The sequence below is a fragment of the Pristis pectinata genome, chromosome 20 (genome assembly GCF_009764475.1).
Source record: "Pristis pectinata isolate sPriPec2 chromosome 20, sPriPec2.1.pri, whole genome shotgun sequence".
Classification (NCBI taxonomy): domain Eukaryota; kingdom Metazoa; phylum Chordata; class Chondrichthyes; order Rhinopristiformes; family Pristidae; genus Pristis; species Pristis pectinata.
In genome coordinates, this window is record NC_067424.1 from 6,305,706 (window position 1) to 6,325,221 (window position 19,516).

The window sequence follows — 19,516 nt, forward strand, 5'->3', positions numbered from 1 at the left end:
TCTTGTGTTGTACTGTACTGTGTTCTATGTTTAAACTTTCTTTAAAAAGTTTTAAATATTGTTTTTCTTTAATGAATTACTTTAACAGGTTTTAAATGTCCTGATTGTAGAAACATTGAAAATGTGTCATTATCTCTGACAGGAGACAAAAGTCCACCCCCAGTCTTACCAGCTGTCAAAGCCTGCAGGGGGCTCTGAGCAGGACCTCCACACCATTCCACCTGAGGACTAGTCTCCACAGACACCTCACCACTCAAGATCTGCCCTCCACATCCAGACCAGGTTAATCTGGGCAGGTAGATGGTCCTCAAGTGGTATTTGTCTTGGGGAACTGATCCAAATCAGTCTAGCTCAATAGAACTGAATTTCAGAAAGTGGAACTTATGAGGATTATGAGGATATAACTTATGTCTTATGAGGATAGGTTGAGTGAGCTGGGGCTTTTCTCTTTGGAGAGAAGGAGGATGAGAAGTGACTTGATAGAGGTGTACAAGATGATAAGAGGCATAGATCGAGTGGACAGTCAGAGACTTTTTCCCAGTGCGACAATGGCTAACACGAGGGGGCATAATTTTAAGGTGATTGGAGGAAGGTATAAGGGGTAGGATTTTACACAGAGAGTGGTGGGTGTGTGGAACGCACTGCCGGCAGAGGTTGTGGGGGCAGATGCATTAGGGACCTTTAAGAGACTCTTAGATAGACCCATGAATGATAGAAAAATAGGGGGCTATGTGGGAGGGAAGGGTTAGGTAGATCTTAGAGCAGGATAAAATGTTGGCACAGCATTGTGTGCGGAAGGGCCTGTACTGTCCTGTAGTGTTCTATATCCTATGTACTACCTATATATGCTAATATTATCTTCATTCATTCAAGGGTTGTAGGCTTCATAGGTTGAGCCAGCATTTAATTGCCCATCCCTATTTGCCCTTGAATATATCCCTTATAAAGCACACACAACTGTGGGAAAGTTTTACTGGGAACAGACAGGTTTAATTTTCTGCAGCTTATTTTACATGCACTTAGGGACAGATTAAGTCACCTTACTTTGCATAAAAACAAAAATGTTGGAAACACTCCGCAGGTCAGGCAATGGACACCCCCCTTCCATCATCCACCAATCCCCCTCTTTACACTGGCCATTGCCCTTCTCTTTGCCCTGATGCAGGGTTTTGACTCGAAATGTCTACAGTTCCTTCCCCCCCCCTCCACAGATGCTGCTCGACCTGCTGAATCCCTTCATCGTTTGTTGCCCATATTCCAGCATCTGCAGTCTCTTGTGTCTCCACTTTCTTCTGAGCTCTGCCGAGGGAAGAGGTTGCCAGGTGGAGAGAAACAAAGATACAAGGATGTTCTCAAAGCTTCATTGAAAAAGTGTAATATCTCCACTGATTCTGGGAATCCATGACTCATGACCACTCAGAATGGAGGAGGAGCTCTCTGGATGGAATTGAGAACCCAGGACCATTTCATTGGGAGCCCACAGAAGCCCAGCGTTAACGGTGGAAGGAACATGCCATCTCCTCAACTACCCAGCTCCAGGTCCCACCTATCACCTCTCACCCCACCCGTGACAGGTCCCATAATGAGCTCATGGGCTAACTACGGACCAACACAAGCTTAGTGTCCTCATCAACCCTGGGGACCTCCTGAGAAGAAGAATACTGACAAACATGCAAGAATGCAGCTTGATGGATGCCTCATCTCTGTGTGGTGGCACTCGCATGTCTTCAAAGAATTATCACCCGCCAGATTAAAAATGTGTTCTTTGGTTTGAAGCAGCTTTCAATCAATCTCAGCAATAAATATAAAACCACCCACCAGCATTATCTACAATGTGGTAACATTTTCCAGAAAAAGCTCAAAGCCTGTTGTTCAGCACTTGGAAAACATTACAATGCAATACAATCCTGTTTGGAAATTATCCAACAGAACAGCAGCTTGATACAGCTCCTGGAGCTGTTCAAACTTTTCTTAGAAATCCAGTGGAGGTGGGGGTGGCAGGGGGGACAATTATGCATGGCCTGAGAATAGAATGTGTGAGACACATAATATCTGGCAATGAAGTCAGGGATCATTTCCATTGAGAGTACAAGGTGTCATAAAAGAATATATTCTCATTGGTGAAGCTAAACTTCACAAAATCAGACAGGGAAATGTAACCATACACCCATCTTGTTAGAGCAGGATCTGTTTTATTGCTCTCCATTAATATCCCTTGTCTCTTATAAAAAAAAACTAAGAGTCTAGAAACCCTCAGCAGGTCAGGCAGCATCTGTATAGAGAGAAACAGAGTTAACGCTTCAGGTCGATGAATGTTCTGCTGCAAGGTCATCAACTGAAACGTGAACTCTGCTTCTCTCTCCACAGATGCTGCCTGACCTGCTGAGTGTTTCCAGCATTTTCCAGCTCGACCACCAAGATTCAGAATCAGAATCAGGTTTATTATCACTGACTTAGCTGACATGAAATCTGTTGTTTTGCGGCAGCAGTACAGTGCAAAGACATTAAATTACTATAAGTCACAAAAAATAAATAAATAATGCAAAAAAAGGAATAACAAGGCAGTGTTCATAGATTCATGGACTGTTAAGAAATCTGATGGCGGAGGGGAAGAAGCCGTTCCTGAATATTGAGTTTGGGTCATCAGGCTCCTCTACCTCCTCCCTAATGGTAGTAACAAGAAGAGGGCATGTCCCGGATGGTGAGAGTCCTTAGTGATAGCTGCCACCTTGAGACACTGTCTCTTGAAGATGTCCTCGATGGTGGGGAGGGTTGTGCCTGTAATGGAGCTACAACCTCGTGGGAAAATTGCCACCTCCAAGTTGCACGCCATCCTGACTTGGAAATACATAATCAGCCCTTCATTATCGCTCAATATAAGTTCTGGAACATCCTCCTCAACAGCGCTGAGGGAGCTCCTTCACCGGAAGGACTACAGCAGTTCGAGAAAGGGACTCAACACCACCTTCTCAAGGACAGTTAGAGGTGGCCAATAAATGCTGGCCTTGTCAGTGATGCTTGCAACCCAAAAAATGAATACAAAAAAATGTACCCAATAATTCATCTCAAAACTTTTACAAATAACTTGCCAAAAAATTGATTTCAACAAAAAAAATTAGAAGCAAAGGCTGGTTTCCATATTGCCATTATGATTGTGTTGGACCAATTTCAGATTGTGGAAGTGATAGTTCTGTTGAAGGGTCATTGATCTAAAATATTGAATCTGTTTCTATCTCCACAGACGCTGCCTGACCCGATAAGTGTTTCTGGCACTTTGATTTTATTTTGGATTTTAGTAGCTTTGATTAATTTCAGATCTACTAATTCTTAATCTTTATTTCCTGTGAGCAGTATGTTAACATTAAAGGTTTTTCTCTCATTGTTTTGCAGGATGCCTGCTCCTCAAGCTCCCGCTGTCAGCCTCTGGAGTGAAATGATTGGAACTGCTATCTCGCTTGCTATTGTCGGCTACGTCATTAACTTAGCAGTAGGAAGGACAATTGCCACCAGGCATGGCTATGATGTTAACGCAAGCCAGGTAAAAACTCTGATATAAGTACGTGAAGAACTGGTTATTCCTTGTTGCTCGAAAAAAGGCCGCAACATCTTTCGTCACTGCACTATCGGTATAAATCTTTTGTTTCTGATTTCACTCCTTTAAAATTAAACTAAAAACAGGAACAAGATTAGTCCATTCAGCCTTTCTATCATGTTCTGACTCATCTCTACACTCTGTCTGATCCCATAATAGATCACAGATCAGGTTATTGTCCTGTATACCAGGGTCAAGTGAAATTCCTTGCTTGGATGAAGCTCACATAGTAAACAGTATACACGGAACAGTAAATACAGTAACGGGCACAAACCAATGGAATTGTGCACAGTAGTGCAACGTGAAGTAGTGTAAAAAGAAATGCTAAAGTGACAATAACGGAAGAGGTAGAATTAAGGGTTCCAGAACGTGGCAGCACCACCGGGAAGGGGATGTGAAAAGGGTGATTGGTTCAGAAGTCTGACAGCAGTGGGGAAGAAGTTGTTCACGTAACGCACAATTCTTAGGGTGTCCAAAAATCTACCCATCTCAGCCAGGAATAGACTTAATGACTGTGTATCCACAGCTCTCCAGGGTAAATTGGAAAATTAGTTTATTATTGTCACATGTACTGAGGTACAGTCAAAAACTTTGTTTTGCATGTCTTCCATACAGATCATTTCATTGCATCAGTACATCGAGGTAGTATAAGGGAAAACAATAACAGAATGCAGAATAAAGTGTTACAGTTACAGAAAAAGTGCAGTGCAGGCAGACAATAAGGTACAAGGCCATGCTGAGGTAGATTGTGAGGTCAACAGTCTATCTTAACCATATTCAATAGTCTTATAACAGCAGGATAGCTGCTTTCAGGCTTTTGTATTTTCTGCCCGATGGGAGGGGGGAGAAGAAAGAATCTCCAGGTTGGGAGGGGTCTTTGATTATATTGTCTGCTTTACCAAGGCAGCGAGAAGTGTGGACAGAGTCCATGGGGGTTTCCGTGGTGCGCTGGGCTGTGTCCACAACCGTCTGCAGTTTCTTGCAGTCACGGGCAGAGCAGTTGCCATACCAAGCTGTGATACATCTGGATACTTTCTATGGTGCATCTATAAAAATTGGTGAGGGTCACTAAGGATGTGCTGAAGGTTAGAAACATAAGGAAGTAGGTCACTGAGCCCACTTTGCCATTAAATACCACCATGGTTGATGCTCTCTCTCAATACCATATCCCTACTCCATCCCACACTCTTTGATGCCTCTTGTGTCTAGAACTCTATCAACCTCCTTCTTAAACATGGTCCTCTGTAGTAGGGAATTCCCTAACAGCATTGTGAGCATACCCACACCTTAAGGACTGCTGCATTTCAAGAAGGTAGCTCACCACCACCTTCTGAAGGGCAACTAGGGATGGGCAATTAAAGGCTGGCTCAGCCTGCAAAGCCCACATCTCTTGAATGAATGAAAAAAAAACATTCTGAGTGAAGAATTTTCTCCTGATCTCAGTTTTAAATGACCTCCCCCAAATCCTGATAGAGTGACCTTTCAACCTAGACTTTCGCAGCCGGAGGAAGCATCTTCCCTGCATCCAGCCTGTCACACCCCATCAGAATTTTATGCAATAAAATCCCCTCTCATTCTCCTGAACACAGTGAATACAGGTCGAATCAACCCAACTTCTCCTCATCTAACAGTCTCACCTTCCTAGGAATCTGTCTGGTGAACCTGGACTGCAGAACCTCTGTAGCAAGTGTATCCCTTCCTAGATATGGGCACCAAAACTAGACCTGAGAGTCCAGGTATGGACTCACCAAACTCCCGCACAATTACAGCAAGACATCCTTGTCCTGTACTCAAAACCTCTTGCAATGAAGGTTAATGTACTATTTGTCATTAGGGTCCCCCCTTAATATGAACTTATGAGTCATTGTTCGAGACATCCCAGCCAGTGAAAACAGCACCCACCCTGTCAAGCTCTTTCAAGGTTTTGTGTTTCCTCTCATTCTTCTAAACACCAGAGAACATGCACATCCACAGACTGAAGCTCAGTCTTCAATAACTGGATGGCACAGTGGAGGTTCAGTCCTGACATCTGGTGCTGTGTGGAGTTTGCACTGTGACTGTGTCTGTTTCCATTTCTTCCTGGTGTTCTGGTTTCTTCCCACATCCCGAAGACCTACAGTTTGGGAGCTTGATTCACTGCTGTCATTCCTTGGAGATTCACCTTCCGCCGAAGGTCTACCTTGACCCTTCGACTGTTCCAGCCTCTTGGAATGGGAGGCCACCCTCTCTAATTACTAATTAAATGGCAGTGCCCTGGGTCAGTCAGAGTGGCCAGCTGCTTGTTCATCGAAGCACACTAGTGAACTTTGGGTCCACTTTGATTCTTCTGGGGCACTTCACCCACTCTTGAAAACTCTTTCTTCCTTTTACCCTTCAAACCTGTCCAATAGTGCCATTCCATCAGCATTTTATAAGCTACCGTTCATTTTTAAAGCCTAAGGCATGAGAATTATTTCCATTTCTGGGGAGCTTCTTCCTGTATCCATTTTGGATTCAGGGACAGGACACAAGGAAAAAGTACTGAAAATTGATTAAATAAGTGATAACTGCTTTCTGATTCTAATCTATAATTTCCCTTGTATATTAATGTTCATTTATTTGTTTATAGAACATAGAACATTACAGCACCACAATGTTGTGCCGACATTTTATCCTGCTCTAAGATCTATCTAACCCTTCCCTCCCACATAGCCCTCCATTTCTCTATCATTCATGTGTCTCTCTAAGAGTCTCTTAAATGTCCCTAATGCATCTGCCCCCACAACCTCTGCAGGCAGTGCGTTCCACGCACCCACCACTCTCTGTGTAAAAAGCTTGCTCCTGACATCCCCCTTATATCTTCCTCCAATCACCTTAAAATTATGCCCCCTCGTGTTAGCCATTGTCGCTCTGGGAAAAAGTCTCTGATCGTCCACTCGATCTATGCCTCTTATCATCCTGTACACCTCTATCTAGTCACCTCTCATCCTCCTTCTCTCCAAAGAGATCTTATCTATGCCTCTAATAATAAAATTATGAGAGGCATAGATGGGACAGGCAGCCAGAATACTTTTTCCCAGCGTAGAAATGTCAAATACTCGAGGGCATAGCTTTAAGATGAGAGACGGGGAAAGTTTAAAGGGGATGTTCTGCTAAAGTTTTCTACACAGAAAGTGATAGGTGCCTAGAACGCATTGCTAAGGACGGTAGTGGAAGCAGATACGATAGTTCAAGAGGCTTTTAGACAGGCACATGAATATGCAGAGAACAGAGGGATATGGATCATATGCAGGCAGAAGGGATTAGTTTAATTTGGGATCATGCTCAGCACAGATATTGTGGGCTGAAGGGCCTGTTCCTGTGCTGTACTGTTCTATGCTCTATTCAATAAGACTGATAGATTTTTGGATTTTAATGGAATTGTCAGTACAGGAAAATGACACGAAGGTTAAAAATCAGCTGTGATTTTGAGACAGACTCAAGGAGCCACAGTCTTGCTCCTTCAATGTTTTATGTTTGAATGATTAGTCACCTTTCGACATTTTTTTCCTTACAAGGATGTTATCCATCTCCCACCTGTATATTCACTGCACTGAAGTCAGCTTGAGAAGCAGGTGTCTTGGTTTTAAAACTGAGAACTCTACCCCTCCCTCACCCATTGCCCTCTCCTGAAATCACCAACTGCTTCAACGCCGAGCATGGTGTTACCACATCACAACAATTGAAAAGCAAAACAAAACCTACAGGTGCTATAGAGTCATCAAGGCATAGAGTAATACAGCATGGATACAGGCCCTTCAGCCCAACTGCTCCATGCCAACCTCAGCATCCTCCCTGCTAGTCCCAGTTGCCTGCATTAGGCCCATAACCCTTCAAGCCCCTCCCCTCCATGTACCTACCCAAATGCCACTACAATGTTGCAATTGTACTGGCCTCGACCACTTCCTCTGGCAGCTCATTCCAAGTACTCACTACCCTCTGTGTAAAGAAGTTACCTCTGGGGTCTCTTTTAAATCTGTCCCCTCTTATTTTGTATCTGTGCCCTCTAGTTATGGACTCCCAAACCCTGGGGAAAGGACTATGACCGTCCACCTTATCGATACCCCTCATGATTTTATAAACGTCTATGAGGTCACCCCTCATTCCCCTATGCTCCAAGGAATAAAGATCCAGCCTGGCCAACCTCTCCCTATAACTCAGGCCCTCTAGTCCAGGCAGCATCGTCGTAAATCTCTTCTGCACCCTCTCCAGCTTGACAACGTCTTTCTTGTAGCAGGGTGATCAAAACTATACACCGTGCTATATATCTGAAATAACAGAATCAGAGAAAGCCAATATATTTGATAAGTCATCAGTGGAGAGAGAAACAGCATTGAAGTTTCAGATTCTGATGAAAGTCATTGCTCCAAAACGATAACGGAGTTGGAACATTATGTTGTAGTTATATAAGTTGTTGGTGAAGCTGCACTTGAAGGACTGTGTGTAGTTTTGTTCACCCTGTTATGGGAAAGATGTGGCTAAACCGGAAAGAGAGGATTTACAAGGATGTCGCCAAGGATAGAGGGCCTGAGTTATAGGGAGATGTTGGCTAGGCTTGGTCTTTATTCCTTGGAGCGTAGGAGAATGAGGGCGACCTTATAGAAATGTTTAAAATTATGAGAGGCATAGATAAGGTGGACGGTAAAAGTCTTTTCCTTGGGGTAGGGGAGTCCAAAACTAGGGGGCATAGGTTTAGGGTGAGAGGGGAAAGATTTAAAAGGGACTGAGGGGCAACTTTTTCACGCAGAGGGTGGTGAGTATATGGAACGAGCTGCCAGAGGAAGTGGGTGAGGCAGGTACAATAGTATCATTTAAGAAGCACTTGGATAGGTACATGGAGGGAAGGGGCTTAGAGGGATATGGGCCGAACACAGGAAATTGGGACTAGGTGGGTGGGCACCGTGGTCGGCATGGACTGGTTGGGCCGAAGGGCCTGTATTCCTGCTGTATTTCTCTATGACTCTATGAATTTCCCTCTCCACAGATGCTGCCTGACCTGCTGAGCCTTTTCAGTACTTTCTGTTTTTATTTCAGATTTCCAGTATCTGCAGTTTTCTGTTTCACTCTGTATAATGTCTCATCCGAAGGACAGTCCTTCCTCGCTCACCGTGGAATGTGCACACATTCTGGGTGTGGGACTTGAACACAGCCTTCTGATTCAGATGTGTGAGTGATGCCCACTCACTTAAAAGCAGAACAGGTGACTCAGTAGGAAGTTTCACTCCACCTCCTTCTTCCTTGTCCACTCCTGGTCACACAGTTAAAGGCTGGCAGCTCATCACATGTAAAATTACTGCCCGCCACGGTTTACTGGACAGACTGCAGCCATCAGAGTCATTATTACAGGAGAATTCAATCAGAGCAGCATAAGAGATTGGGCAACACCCTCCACCAAGCCTTGTAAACAATACACATTCAAATAAGAATTGGCAACCACCCTCTATCCCACTATTGAACAGACCTCTTATATACTAAAGGTGAACTCCTGATCTGTCAATCTACTTCGTCATGGCCTTGAACTTTACTTGTCTACCTGCACTGCACTTTCTCTGTAACCGAAACATATTCTGCATTCTTTTTATTTTCCTTTTTACTTCCATGATGTGCTTATGTATGGAATGATCTGTCTGGATGGCACGCAAACAAGACCTTTTCACTGTATCTCGGTACATGTGACAATAATAAACCAATTACCAATTACCAACCATATAGAGAACTCTGCAAATATTGTGTCTTTTCCATCTTCCTTAATTTATTAGGGAAATGCAGTTTTATGTAGTCGTAGATTCATAGACAGAGACGGCAAAGACTCAGGCCCTTTGGCCCACTGAGTCCATGCGGACCATCAACCGCCATCTACATTAATTCTACATTAATCCCATTTTATTCCCATCAACAACCCCCCACACTCTACCACTCATCTACATATTAGGGGCAATTTTATAGCAGACAATTAACCTATCAATCCGCATGTATTTGGGATGTGGGGGGGAACGTAGGGCAGGCACAGTAGTGTAGCGGTTAGCGTAACGCTATTACAGCGGCAGCAACCTGGGTTCAATTCCGGCCACTGTCTGTAAGGAGTTTGTACATTCTCCCCGTGTCTGCATGGGTTTCCTCCGGGTGCTCTGGTTTCCTCCCACGTACGGGTTAGGAAGTTGTGAGCATGCTATGTTGGCGCCGGAAGCGTGGCAACACTTGCGGGCTGCCCCCAGAACACTCTACGCAAAAGATGTATTTCACTGTGTACTTCGGTGTAAATGTGACTATCTTATAAACCGGAGCACCCGGGGGGGGGGGGGGGGGGGGGGGGGAGAAACCCATGCAGTCACGGGGAGAACAAGCAAACTCCACGCAGACAGCACCAGAGGTCAGGATTGAACCTGGCTCACTGAAGCTGTGGAGTAGCAGCTCTGCTGGTTTCACCCCCTCCCAAGTTGTCTGCTTACAGAGATTATTGTTCCATATTTACCAAGTTTCTGCTATATTAAACATCTGCACTCAATCTCTTCGAGGGTCCATGGTTTTGTTAGTACAAAATACGGTGCAGAGTTCTTACCAATTGGAAATAGAGTGGTGAGGGACTGCTTCCTTCTTAAAACTAGGGGGGCATGTTGATAAATGAAAGTTCTGCCAGTCAGGTATGGAAAGAGGCACATGACCTGGCCTCATGACTGACAAACAGATGTGACAGGTGAGCAAAATGAAAATAAATGTTACTTCTCACGAGGATTGGTGCTGGGACCCTTGAAGTTTGTAATATATGCGAATGATTTGGATGTGGATGTGGAAGGCAGGATCAGTAAGTTCGGGGATGACAGGAAGATTGACAGAGTTATTGATAGTGTGGAGGGTGGTCTTGGACTGAAAAATGGTAAGTGTATTTTATTCCGGACAAAAGTGAGGTGATGCATTTTCGAAATCCATAAATCCTTAAAGGTGGCAACATCCATAGATAATGTCATTAAGAAGACATACAGGATAATTGCTTTCATTAGTTGGGGCATTGAATACAGAAGTAGAGGGGTTATGCTCCAACTTTATAACACCTTGGTCAGACATCATCTACAGTTCTGGTCACCATGCTATCAGAAGGATGTGAGAGCATTGGAGAGGATGCAGAGGAGGTTGACCAGGATGCTGCCTGGGATGGAGCAGCTCAGTTATGAGGAGAGACTGGAGAGGCTGGGTCTGTTCTCCCTGGAGCAGAGGAAATTAAGAGGGAACATGTTTGAGATATATAAAATTATGAGGGGTAGACTGCAGGAAACTTTTCCCCATATCAGAGATAAAACTAGAGGACAGAGGTTCAGGGTGAGGGGGAAGAGATTTAGAGGGGATCTGAGGGGGATTTTCTTCACCCAGACAGCGGTGAGGACCTGGAACATGCTGCCTGAGAGAGTGGTGGAAGCAAGGTCACTGACAGCATCTTCCTAGGTCTAGATGAGCACTTGAACCGCCCAGGCATTGAGGGCTATGGACCAAATACTGGGAGATGACATTAAAATAGAAGGTTTTCCACTGGTCAATGTGGACAAGTAGGGCCGAATGGCCTGTTTCCATGCTGTACGAGTCTATGGTTCAATGATTTTCAATAATATTTATTTTCAAAGTCAAATGCACAGACAAAGTGATTGTGATCATCCTACAGTGTCTCGATAGAAGTCACTGCACTTAGACAAACACCGAATAGGTCACTGAAAAAGAGGAGGCCATTCAGCCCTTTACCTCTCCCATCTGAGACTTAAATTCTCATACTTTATTCTTCACCACAACCTATCACAAACCTATCAGTCTCAGGTAAAAATTAACATTTGTCTCAGCTCAACTGCTGTTTGGGGCAGAAATTTCCAAACCTCTGTCTGCTTCTATGTTCCCAAGTTCACAAACCAGCAGAGATAATCCTCCTCTCAGTTTCTTCTAATATTTTGAAGACTTTTTCAACAAATCTCCTCAGCCTTTTAATTTCCAGTTAATACTCAGCCTGGCTTGTGCAATCAGACAGTACCAGTAAATGTAACTTTCTCCCAGTACTTTTTCCAATCAATTGCACAATTCTTTTGGATTTTGACCCTTCCACTTCTTGACCGACACTTTAACAATTTCAGTTTCCTTTATGTTCCAGGAAATGCTCGCACTGGGCTGTGGTAACTTCTTTGGATCATTTTTCAACATCCACGTTATCTGCTGCGCGCTGTCAGTTACCCTGGCTGTGGAAGGAGGTGGAGGAAGCTCACAGGTAAATCGACAGGTTCCACTGCCAACGATTGTTACAGAAGCAACAGAACCCAAAAAGCCAGTTGTCGTGTGCGAGCAGAGTTACAGGTACCGACAGCACGGAATCAGACCCTTTGGCCCATCGAATACATCCTAACCAGTAATCACCCATTTACAGGATCCCGTTTTACTCTTGCCACTTTCCCATCATCTACCCCAGATTCTACCACTCGCCTACAAACTAGGGCCAAGGTACAGTGACCAATTAACCTACCAACCCACATATCTCCAGAGACACAAGGGATGCTGGAATCTGGAGCAACAGACTGAATGCAGGGTTTCGACCCTAAACGTCGACAATTCCTTCTCCCCTGGAGATGCTGCTCGACCTGCTGGATTCCTGCAACAGCTGGCTTGTTGCACACACCTTTGGGATGTGGAAAGACACTGGAGCACCCAGGAGGAAACCCACACAGTCACACGGAGAATGTGCAAGCTACACGTAAATAGCACAAGAGTTCAGAACTGAAACTGGGGTCTCTGATTTGGGGGGGAATCGCACCCTCATTTGCATTTCTCACCATGCTTCCCAGGACCACTAGGATGCTGCCTTGATTGGAGGACTTTAGTCATGAGGAGAGATTGGACAAGCCGGTCTTGGTTTCCCTGGAGCGAAGGAGGCTGAGGGGTGACCTAATGGAGGTTTATAACATTATAAGAAGCATAGATAGGGTAGATAGGCAGAAACCTTTTCCCATGATAGGGGTATCAAGAACAAGAGGCCATAGGTTTAAGGTGAGAAGAAGGGGTTTTAAAGGAGACCTGAGGGGTAAGTTGTTTACACAGAGTGGTTGATATCTGGAACGTTCTGCCAGAGGAGGTGGTGGAGTCAGATACAATTACTATGTTTAAGAGGCATTTAGACAGACACTGAAATAGGCAAGGCATAGAAGGTTACAGTCCTAATGAGGGCAAATGGGATTAATATATATGGACAAAAAAGTTGGCATGGGCATGATGGGCTGAAGGGCCTGTTTCAGTACTGTACACCTCCACGACTCTGTAACCTGCTGCTCACCTCTTGTAGGCTCCAGCTATCAGTTTTGCAATGGCCAAATTAAGCAGGACTGAGCTGGCCACAAAGAAATGCATCTGATAATGGGCATTGGGAAACAAGTGTATAAATCATAGGAACATAGTGTAAATCAGTCAGCAAATTCCACCATCCATTTAGCCCATGTTGGTTTGGTTAGCTCAACTTACTTGCCCACCTTTGACCTCTGAGGGCTTTAACTAACAAAAACAAATCATAAATCAATTAACCCAGAATCCACCCAGTGACAAACTAGCCAATCTGACGTTTAAGATATATCAATATGTAGACTTCCCAAGAATACAAGGTGAACTAACCCATCTTACTGGTCAAGAGTTTCTTGTCTTTGGTTGTGAGTTCCAGGTAAAAGTTTCACTCAATTGTTAGGATAAGTTTGACTGGATAAACAGGGGGCAGAGAACTAGGTTCTTTGCAGGTTACATCAATTAAGCTGCAACAACACTCTTATAAGTACATGGCAGCCATTATAATTGGCCCTTATGCCTATCCCCAAACAAGGAGAACGTACAGATTGAATTTGCCAACACTGACGCAGGGTCCCAAGGCTACTTAGAAGTCCAGTTGACTAAAAACAATTTGCCAGTTTAATTGGTTACTGTGGCAATTTTTATGCAAAACAAGATACTTTTGGTTAAAATATCAGGTCAATGACCTTTCACCAGACCTTACCTGAAGCGGTGATTTTTTATCTATCCGCAGATGCTCCCCGGCCTGATGAGTGTTTCTGGCATTTTCTCTTTAGATTTAAAATATTTTGCTTCAGTTATGGGAAATGGATCTTATTGGCAAGGCCAGCATTTATTGGCCACCCCGAATCAGCCCTTGAGAAGGTGGTGATGAGCTGCCTTCTTGAGTCACAGCGGTCTGACTGGTATTAGGTGCCTCAATACTCTTGTCAGGTGGGGAGTTCGGGGATATAAAGTCAGAGGTGAAGAACAAATGGAGATATATTTCCAGCATCTGAACTATAAGATGCAGCTTGGTGTTTGTTCAGTGATTGAAGGAAAGATATGCTGTTGAAACATAGAACATAGAACAGTACAGCACAGAACAGGCCCTTCGGCCCACAATGTTGTGCCGACGTAGCTAATCCCTCCTACCTACAGAATGCCCATAATCCTCCATTTTCCTCTCATTCATGTGCCAACCCAAGCCCCTCTTAAAAGCCCCCGATGCATTTGCCTCCATCACCGTATCAGGCAATGCATTCCAGGCATCCACCACTCTCTCAGTAAAAAACGTACCCCTCACGTCTCTTCTGAACCTACCCCCTCTTTCCTTAAATGCATGCCCTCTGGTATTGGATCGTTCAATAATGGCAAAAAGATATTGCTTGTCCACCCTATCTATGCCCCTCATAATTTTATGCACTTCCAATAGATCACCCCTCAGCCTCCACTGCTCCAGAGAAAAGAGCCCGTTTGTCCAGCCTCTCCTGATAGCACATGTCCTCTAATCCAGGCAGCATCCTAGTAAACCTCCTCTGCACCGTCTCTAAAGCCTCAACATCCTTCCAAAAGTGAGGTGACCAGAACTGCATGCCATACTCTAAATGCAGCCTAACCAGAGTTCTATAGAGATGCATCATAACTTTTTGACTCCTAAATGTCATCCTATCTCACAGAGTCATAGACTCACACATCACAGAAACAGGCCCTTTGGCCCACCAAGTCCACACCTACCATCAAGCACTCTTGATCTCATTTTATTATCCCCACATTCCATCAGCTCCCCCCCCCCCTGAATTCTACTCACCTTTACATGAGGAACAATTTACAGCAGTCAATTAGGCAACTAACATCTTTGGGCAGTGAGAGGAAACTGGAGCAGCCAAAGGAAACACGCGCAGTCAGAGGGAGAGCAGGCAAACACCTCACAGGGAGCACCAGAGGTCAGGATTGAACCTGGGCCGTTGGAGCTGTGGGATAGATTGGAGTATCGTTCAGTTTCTTTATAAAATCCTTCATCTTTATAAAATCCAACATTCGAGAGGTGGGAAGCAGGAGCTGAACAGGTTTGGTTCAATTTTCTGATCCTTGAAAGGAGTCCTTGGAAGGCTGCATTTCCCACGAAACTTCTGTGATTGTTCTGAACGTCAGACTTGTTTCTGTACTGGCAGAGAAACCAGCCCACAATTATCCCAAGGATTGAAATCCCATGCTTTTCAGGAAATCTGCTATATTTTCAACAGGAATCTACACTATTGACCACAAAGAGAGCCTGTGCCAGAACATCAGAGACTTGTATCATCTCTGAGGTTCCTGTCCCTGCTTGTGAGACAGATGCTCCCACAAGGAGCTCGGTGTTGGATCAGAGCTGGCCTGAAGGTTCCATGACTTGACCCACAGCCAGAACTTGGTGTTGTGTAGACGGGGAGTCATCCTCACCAGAGGAACTGGGCCGGGATAAGGTCTGGAGTCCACAAAGTACCTTAATTTTAAATTACAACACACTCCCTGCCAGAGGAAGTCAGAGGGGGGGGTCATTGGAGTGGGGCTCCTGATTCCTTGCACCAAATGTTTTGAGATTTTCAGAGACACAAGAGACTGCTGATGCTGAAATCTGGAGCAACAAACAATTTATATTTCAGAGATTTTCAATCAGTATAGCCGAATATTTTCCATAGGGAACCCTTCAAGTGACCTGAACCCACGAAGGGCCCCCTGCTCTGCTCAGAGGGAGAAGGACTTTGGGCAATGGAGACACAAGAGGTGCTGGAATCCGGAGCAACAAACAATCTGCAGGGGGATCTCAGTGGGTGGAGCAGCATCTGTGGGGGGGAAAGGAATTGTCGATGTTTGAGGTCAAAACCCTGCATCGGGACAGAGTGGAGAAGGGAGGGAGTATAAAGAGGAGAGGGGGAGGGGTGAGACAAAGGCCAGAGGTGATTGGTGGACCATGGTGTCTGTCAATGCCAACTGGCCCTAACATTGGAGAAGCCTCTCCCCTTTGGCCACCAAGTCTTTTGTATTTACTCTGTTTGCTATTAACAGGAGCTATTTTTCATGAATACCAGAAAACGGGCTGCTTACACAGTTATCCACCCACCATACCGGCTGTGCCCTCTTGGAGAACTTACCTCCCTCTGGCATTTTCAGTGCAATGGGAGGAATGTACAAATCCCCCCATGATCCACTCTGGAAGATTAGCTACAACGGCACCAGCCCACAACCCAGGAGCCAGTCAGGTCTACATTGAACTTCATGGGTACAGAGTTATGCCAAAGAGGCCATGAGCTACCTCTAGGGTCAACTGGTCCTTTCAATGTTTGGAAAATCCTATTAACACAGAACTTTCAGTGCTGTGGTCACTTTTATACATCATAGAACACAGAACAGTACAGCACAGGGACAGGCCCTTGGGTCCACAATGTTGTGCTGAACTAATTAAAGTAATGATGCCCAATTACACCTGCCTGCACATGGTCCATATCCCTCCATTCCCTGCACATTCGTGCACCTTTTTAAATGCCTCTTAAACGCCTCTACCGTATCTGCCTCCACCACCACCCCTGGCAGCACATTCCAGGCACCCACCACTCTCTGTGTAAAAAAACTGGCCCTGCACATCCCCTTTAAACTTTCCCCCTCTCACCTTAAAGCTATACCATCTGGCAGTCAAAAGTTCTACCCTGGGAAAAAAAAGATTCTGGCTGTCTACTCTATCTATGCCTCTCATAATTTTATAAACCTCTATCAGGTCTCTGACGCTACAGAGAAAACAATCCAAATTTGTCCAACCTGTCCAGATAATCCAGGCAGCATCCTGGTGAACCTCTCCTGAACCCTCTCCAAAGCCTCCACATCCTTCCTGCAAAGGGATAACCAGAACTGCGTACAATATTCCAAGTAATAGACAGTCCCTTGAAAATTCCACACACACACCGGTTACTCCAACCGGTCTTCCTGCTCCAATGTCATCGAAGTGTCAAAATCTGCGGCCGTCCACACCTGTGCCGACCATGATGCCAATTTAAGCTGCTCATCTGCCTGCACACGGTCCGTATCCCTCCTTTCCCTGCCTGTTCATGTGTCTGTCTAAATGCCTCTTAAACTATGTTATTGTATCTGGTTCCACTATCTCCCCTGGCAGCACGTTTCAGGCTTCTACCACTCTCTGTGTAAAAGGATTCCCACATAAATCTTCTTTAAGCTTTCCCCCCTCTCATCTCAAAGCTATGTCCCCTAGTATCTGACATTTCCACATTTTTCTCTGGGAAAAAGACACTGTCTATGCCTCTCATAAATTTATAACCTTCCATCTGGTCTCTCCTCAGCCTCCGACGCTCTGAAGAAAACAATCCAAGTTTGTCCGACCTCTCCAAATAGCTAATACTTTCTCATCCAGTCAACATCCTGATGTACCTCTTCTGTAACCTTTCCAAAGCCTCCACATCCTTCCTGTAATGGGGCGACCAGAACTGCATGCAATTCTCCAAGTGCAGCCAAACCAAAAGTTTTATACAACTGCAACATGACTTCCTGACTCTTATACTCTGTGCCCCTAGAAACGAAGACAAACATGCCGTATGCTTTCTTTACCACCCTATCTACTTTCGTTGCCACTTTCAGGGAGCTATGGACTTGGACCCCAAGATTGGCTACAATGGCACCAGTCCATAACTCAGGAGCCAGTCAGGTCTATATTGAACTTTATAGGTACAGAGTATTGCCAAAGTAGGCCATGAACTACCTCAACAGTCAAATGGGCCTTTCAATGTTTTGAAAGCCCCATTAACACAGAAACTTCAGTGCAGTGGTCACTTGTACTGAGAGCACAAAAATAATAATTTATCATTGATTAACAACCTTGTGACATAATGTGTCCTTTCCTCTTTCCAGTTCGCCAGTCTCTTTGTGGTGATAGTGGTGCTTCTGGTATTTATGGTTTTGGGAGTGTACCTGGAGCCACTTCCTAAGGTAAGAACCTTTCAGGATGGTGCTTACTATAGAATGAATCACCTTGCATATCGAGACCTGCCTTTCATATCCATAGGGTAGCCCCGGTGCTTCTCTCTGTAGCCCCACCCCAAGCCCCTCAGAAATCTAAGATGACACTCCATTACAGTATTAAGAGTGCCACGGATAGGGAGTCATACAGCGCGGAAACAAGCCCTTCGAATACACACCTTTTAGCAAAAGCAGACATCCATTTACACTAATTCCGTTTTATTCTCCACACATTCCCATCAACTCCCCCCAGATTCTACCACTCAGCCACACGCCAGAGACAGTTTACAGCGACAAATTAACCCACTGATCTGCACGTCTTTGGGACGTGGGAGGGAACCGGAGCACCCGGAAGAAACCCACGAGGTCACAGGGAGAACGCGCAAACTCCACACAGACAGTGCCTGAGGTCAGGATTGAACCCGGGTCTCTGGCGCTGTGAGGCAGCAGCTCTACCTGCTGTGCCACTGTGTCACCCGATGCGGGGAGTGGGTTGTCTAGAGATTGAGCAGTAAGGGTGATAGTTTCTTTGTGCAGAGATGAAGGGACGAGGAGTCTTTCGCGTACTCAGCAGGTGTGGTCATCCAGCTCTTTACTGGCACATGATGCTGTCCCAACAGTGGCCCAGATTGGATAACCCCAGGTCCTAGCTCCAAGACCCAGAAACGATCATTAACCTGCTTCCTTCATGGAAAAATCATTCTTCAGTTCCATAAGACTGGAAGAAACAGCATTGCGTGCTTGGACTCACAGGCAGAGGGAGTTACTCTGGTGTAGAGCGAGGTGCTACATAACCCTCCCTTTGTTTCTGTCTCTAGTCCGTGCTGGGAGCACTGATAGCAGTGAACCTGAAAAATACCTTGATGCAAATCACTGACCCCTACTACCTGTGGAAGAAAAGCAAATTGGACTGCGTGAGTGGGATTTACTGTTTATTATTGCAAGATCCTTGTCTAATGTGCTAGCTGAAGTGAGTTAAGATCTGAGCTCCATGACACAAACTCTGAACACGCTGCTTGGAAGTCCAACATTCTTGCATGAGTTCTGTAAGTCTTTGATGCACAAAGGATTAATAGAATCTATTAGATTTAAAAGACACACATTAAATGCATTAATTCAGGGGTCTATTTCCTGACCTATTCTGAGTTGAGTGATTACCTGCCACCAGAACAAACTACATTAACTTGCCATGTTTAGTATAGCACAGGACATCCCTGAGTTCCGTTTTTACAGACTTCTGAAAGTTAATTTTTATGTTGGTCAATTTGGTAAATTAGTTTATTATTAGCACATGTACCGATGTACAGTGAAAAACTTTGTTTTGCATGCCATCCATTTCATCACATCAGTGCATTGAGGTAGTAGAAGGGAAAAGCAATAGCAGCATGCAGAATAAAGTGTTGGAGTTACAGAGAAAGTGCAGTGCAGGCAGACAATAAGGTGTTTGAGGATGTGGCAGCATCACTGGGAAGGGGATGTGAAGTGGGCGATGGGTTCAGAAGTCTGATAGCAGTGGGGAAGAAGTTGTTCACGTAACCCACAATTCTCATGATGTCCTAAAATCTACCCATCTTAGCTGGGAATAGACTCAATGACTGCGCATCTACAGGTCTCCAGAGTAAATTG

At 44.9% G+C, this 19,516-nt stretch overlaps 1 protein-coding gene across 4 annotated transcripts in view; it reads left to right on the forward strand.

Annotated features, from left to right (window-relative positions):
- The window catches only part of LOC127580870 (solute carrier family 26 member 9-like), a 117,648-nt gene that overhangs the window by 49,813 nt on the left and 48,319 nt on the right, over positions 1 to 19,516 (forward strand). For all 4 annotated transcript variants that reach the window (XM_052034832.1, XM_052034833.1, XM_052034831.1 and 1 more), the window contains exons 9-12: positions 3,391 to 3,538; positions 11,736 to 11,849; positions 17,783 to 17,860; positions 18,709 to 18,804. In XM_052034832.1, coding sequence (XP_051890792.1) covers positions 3,391 to 3,538; positions 11,736 to 11,849; positions 17,783 to 17,860; positions 18,709 to 18,804 — 436 coding nt within the window. The remainder of the gene's footprint in view (positions 1 to 3,390; positions 3,539 to 11,735; positions 11,850 to 17,782; positions 17,861 to 18,708; positions 18,805 to 19,516) is intronic.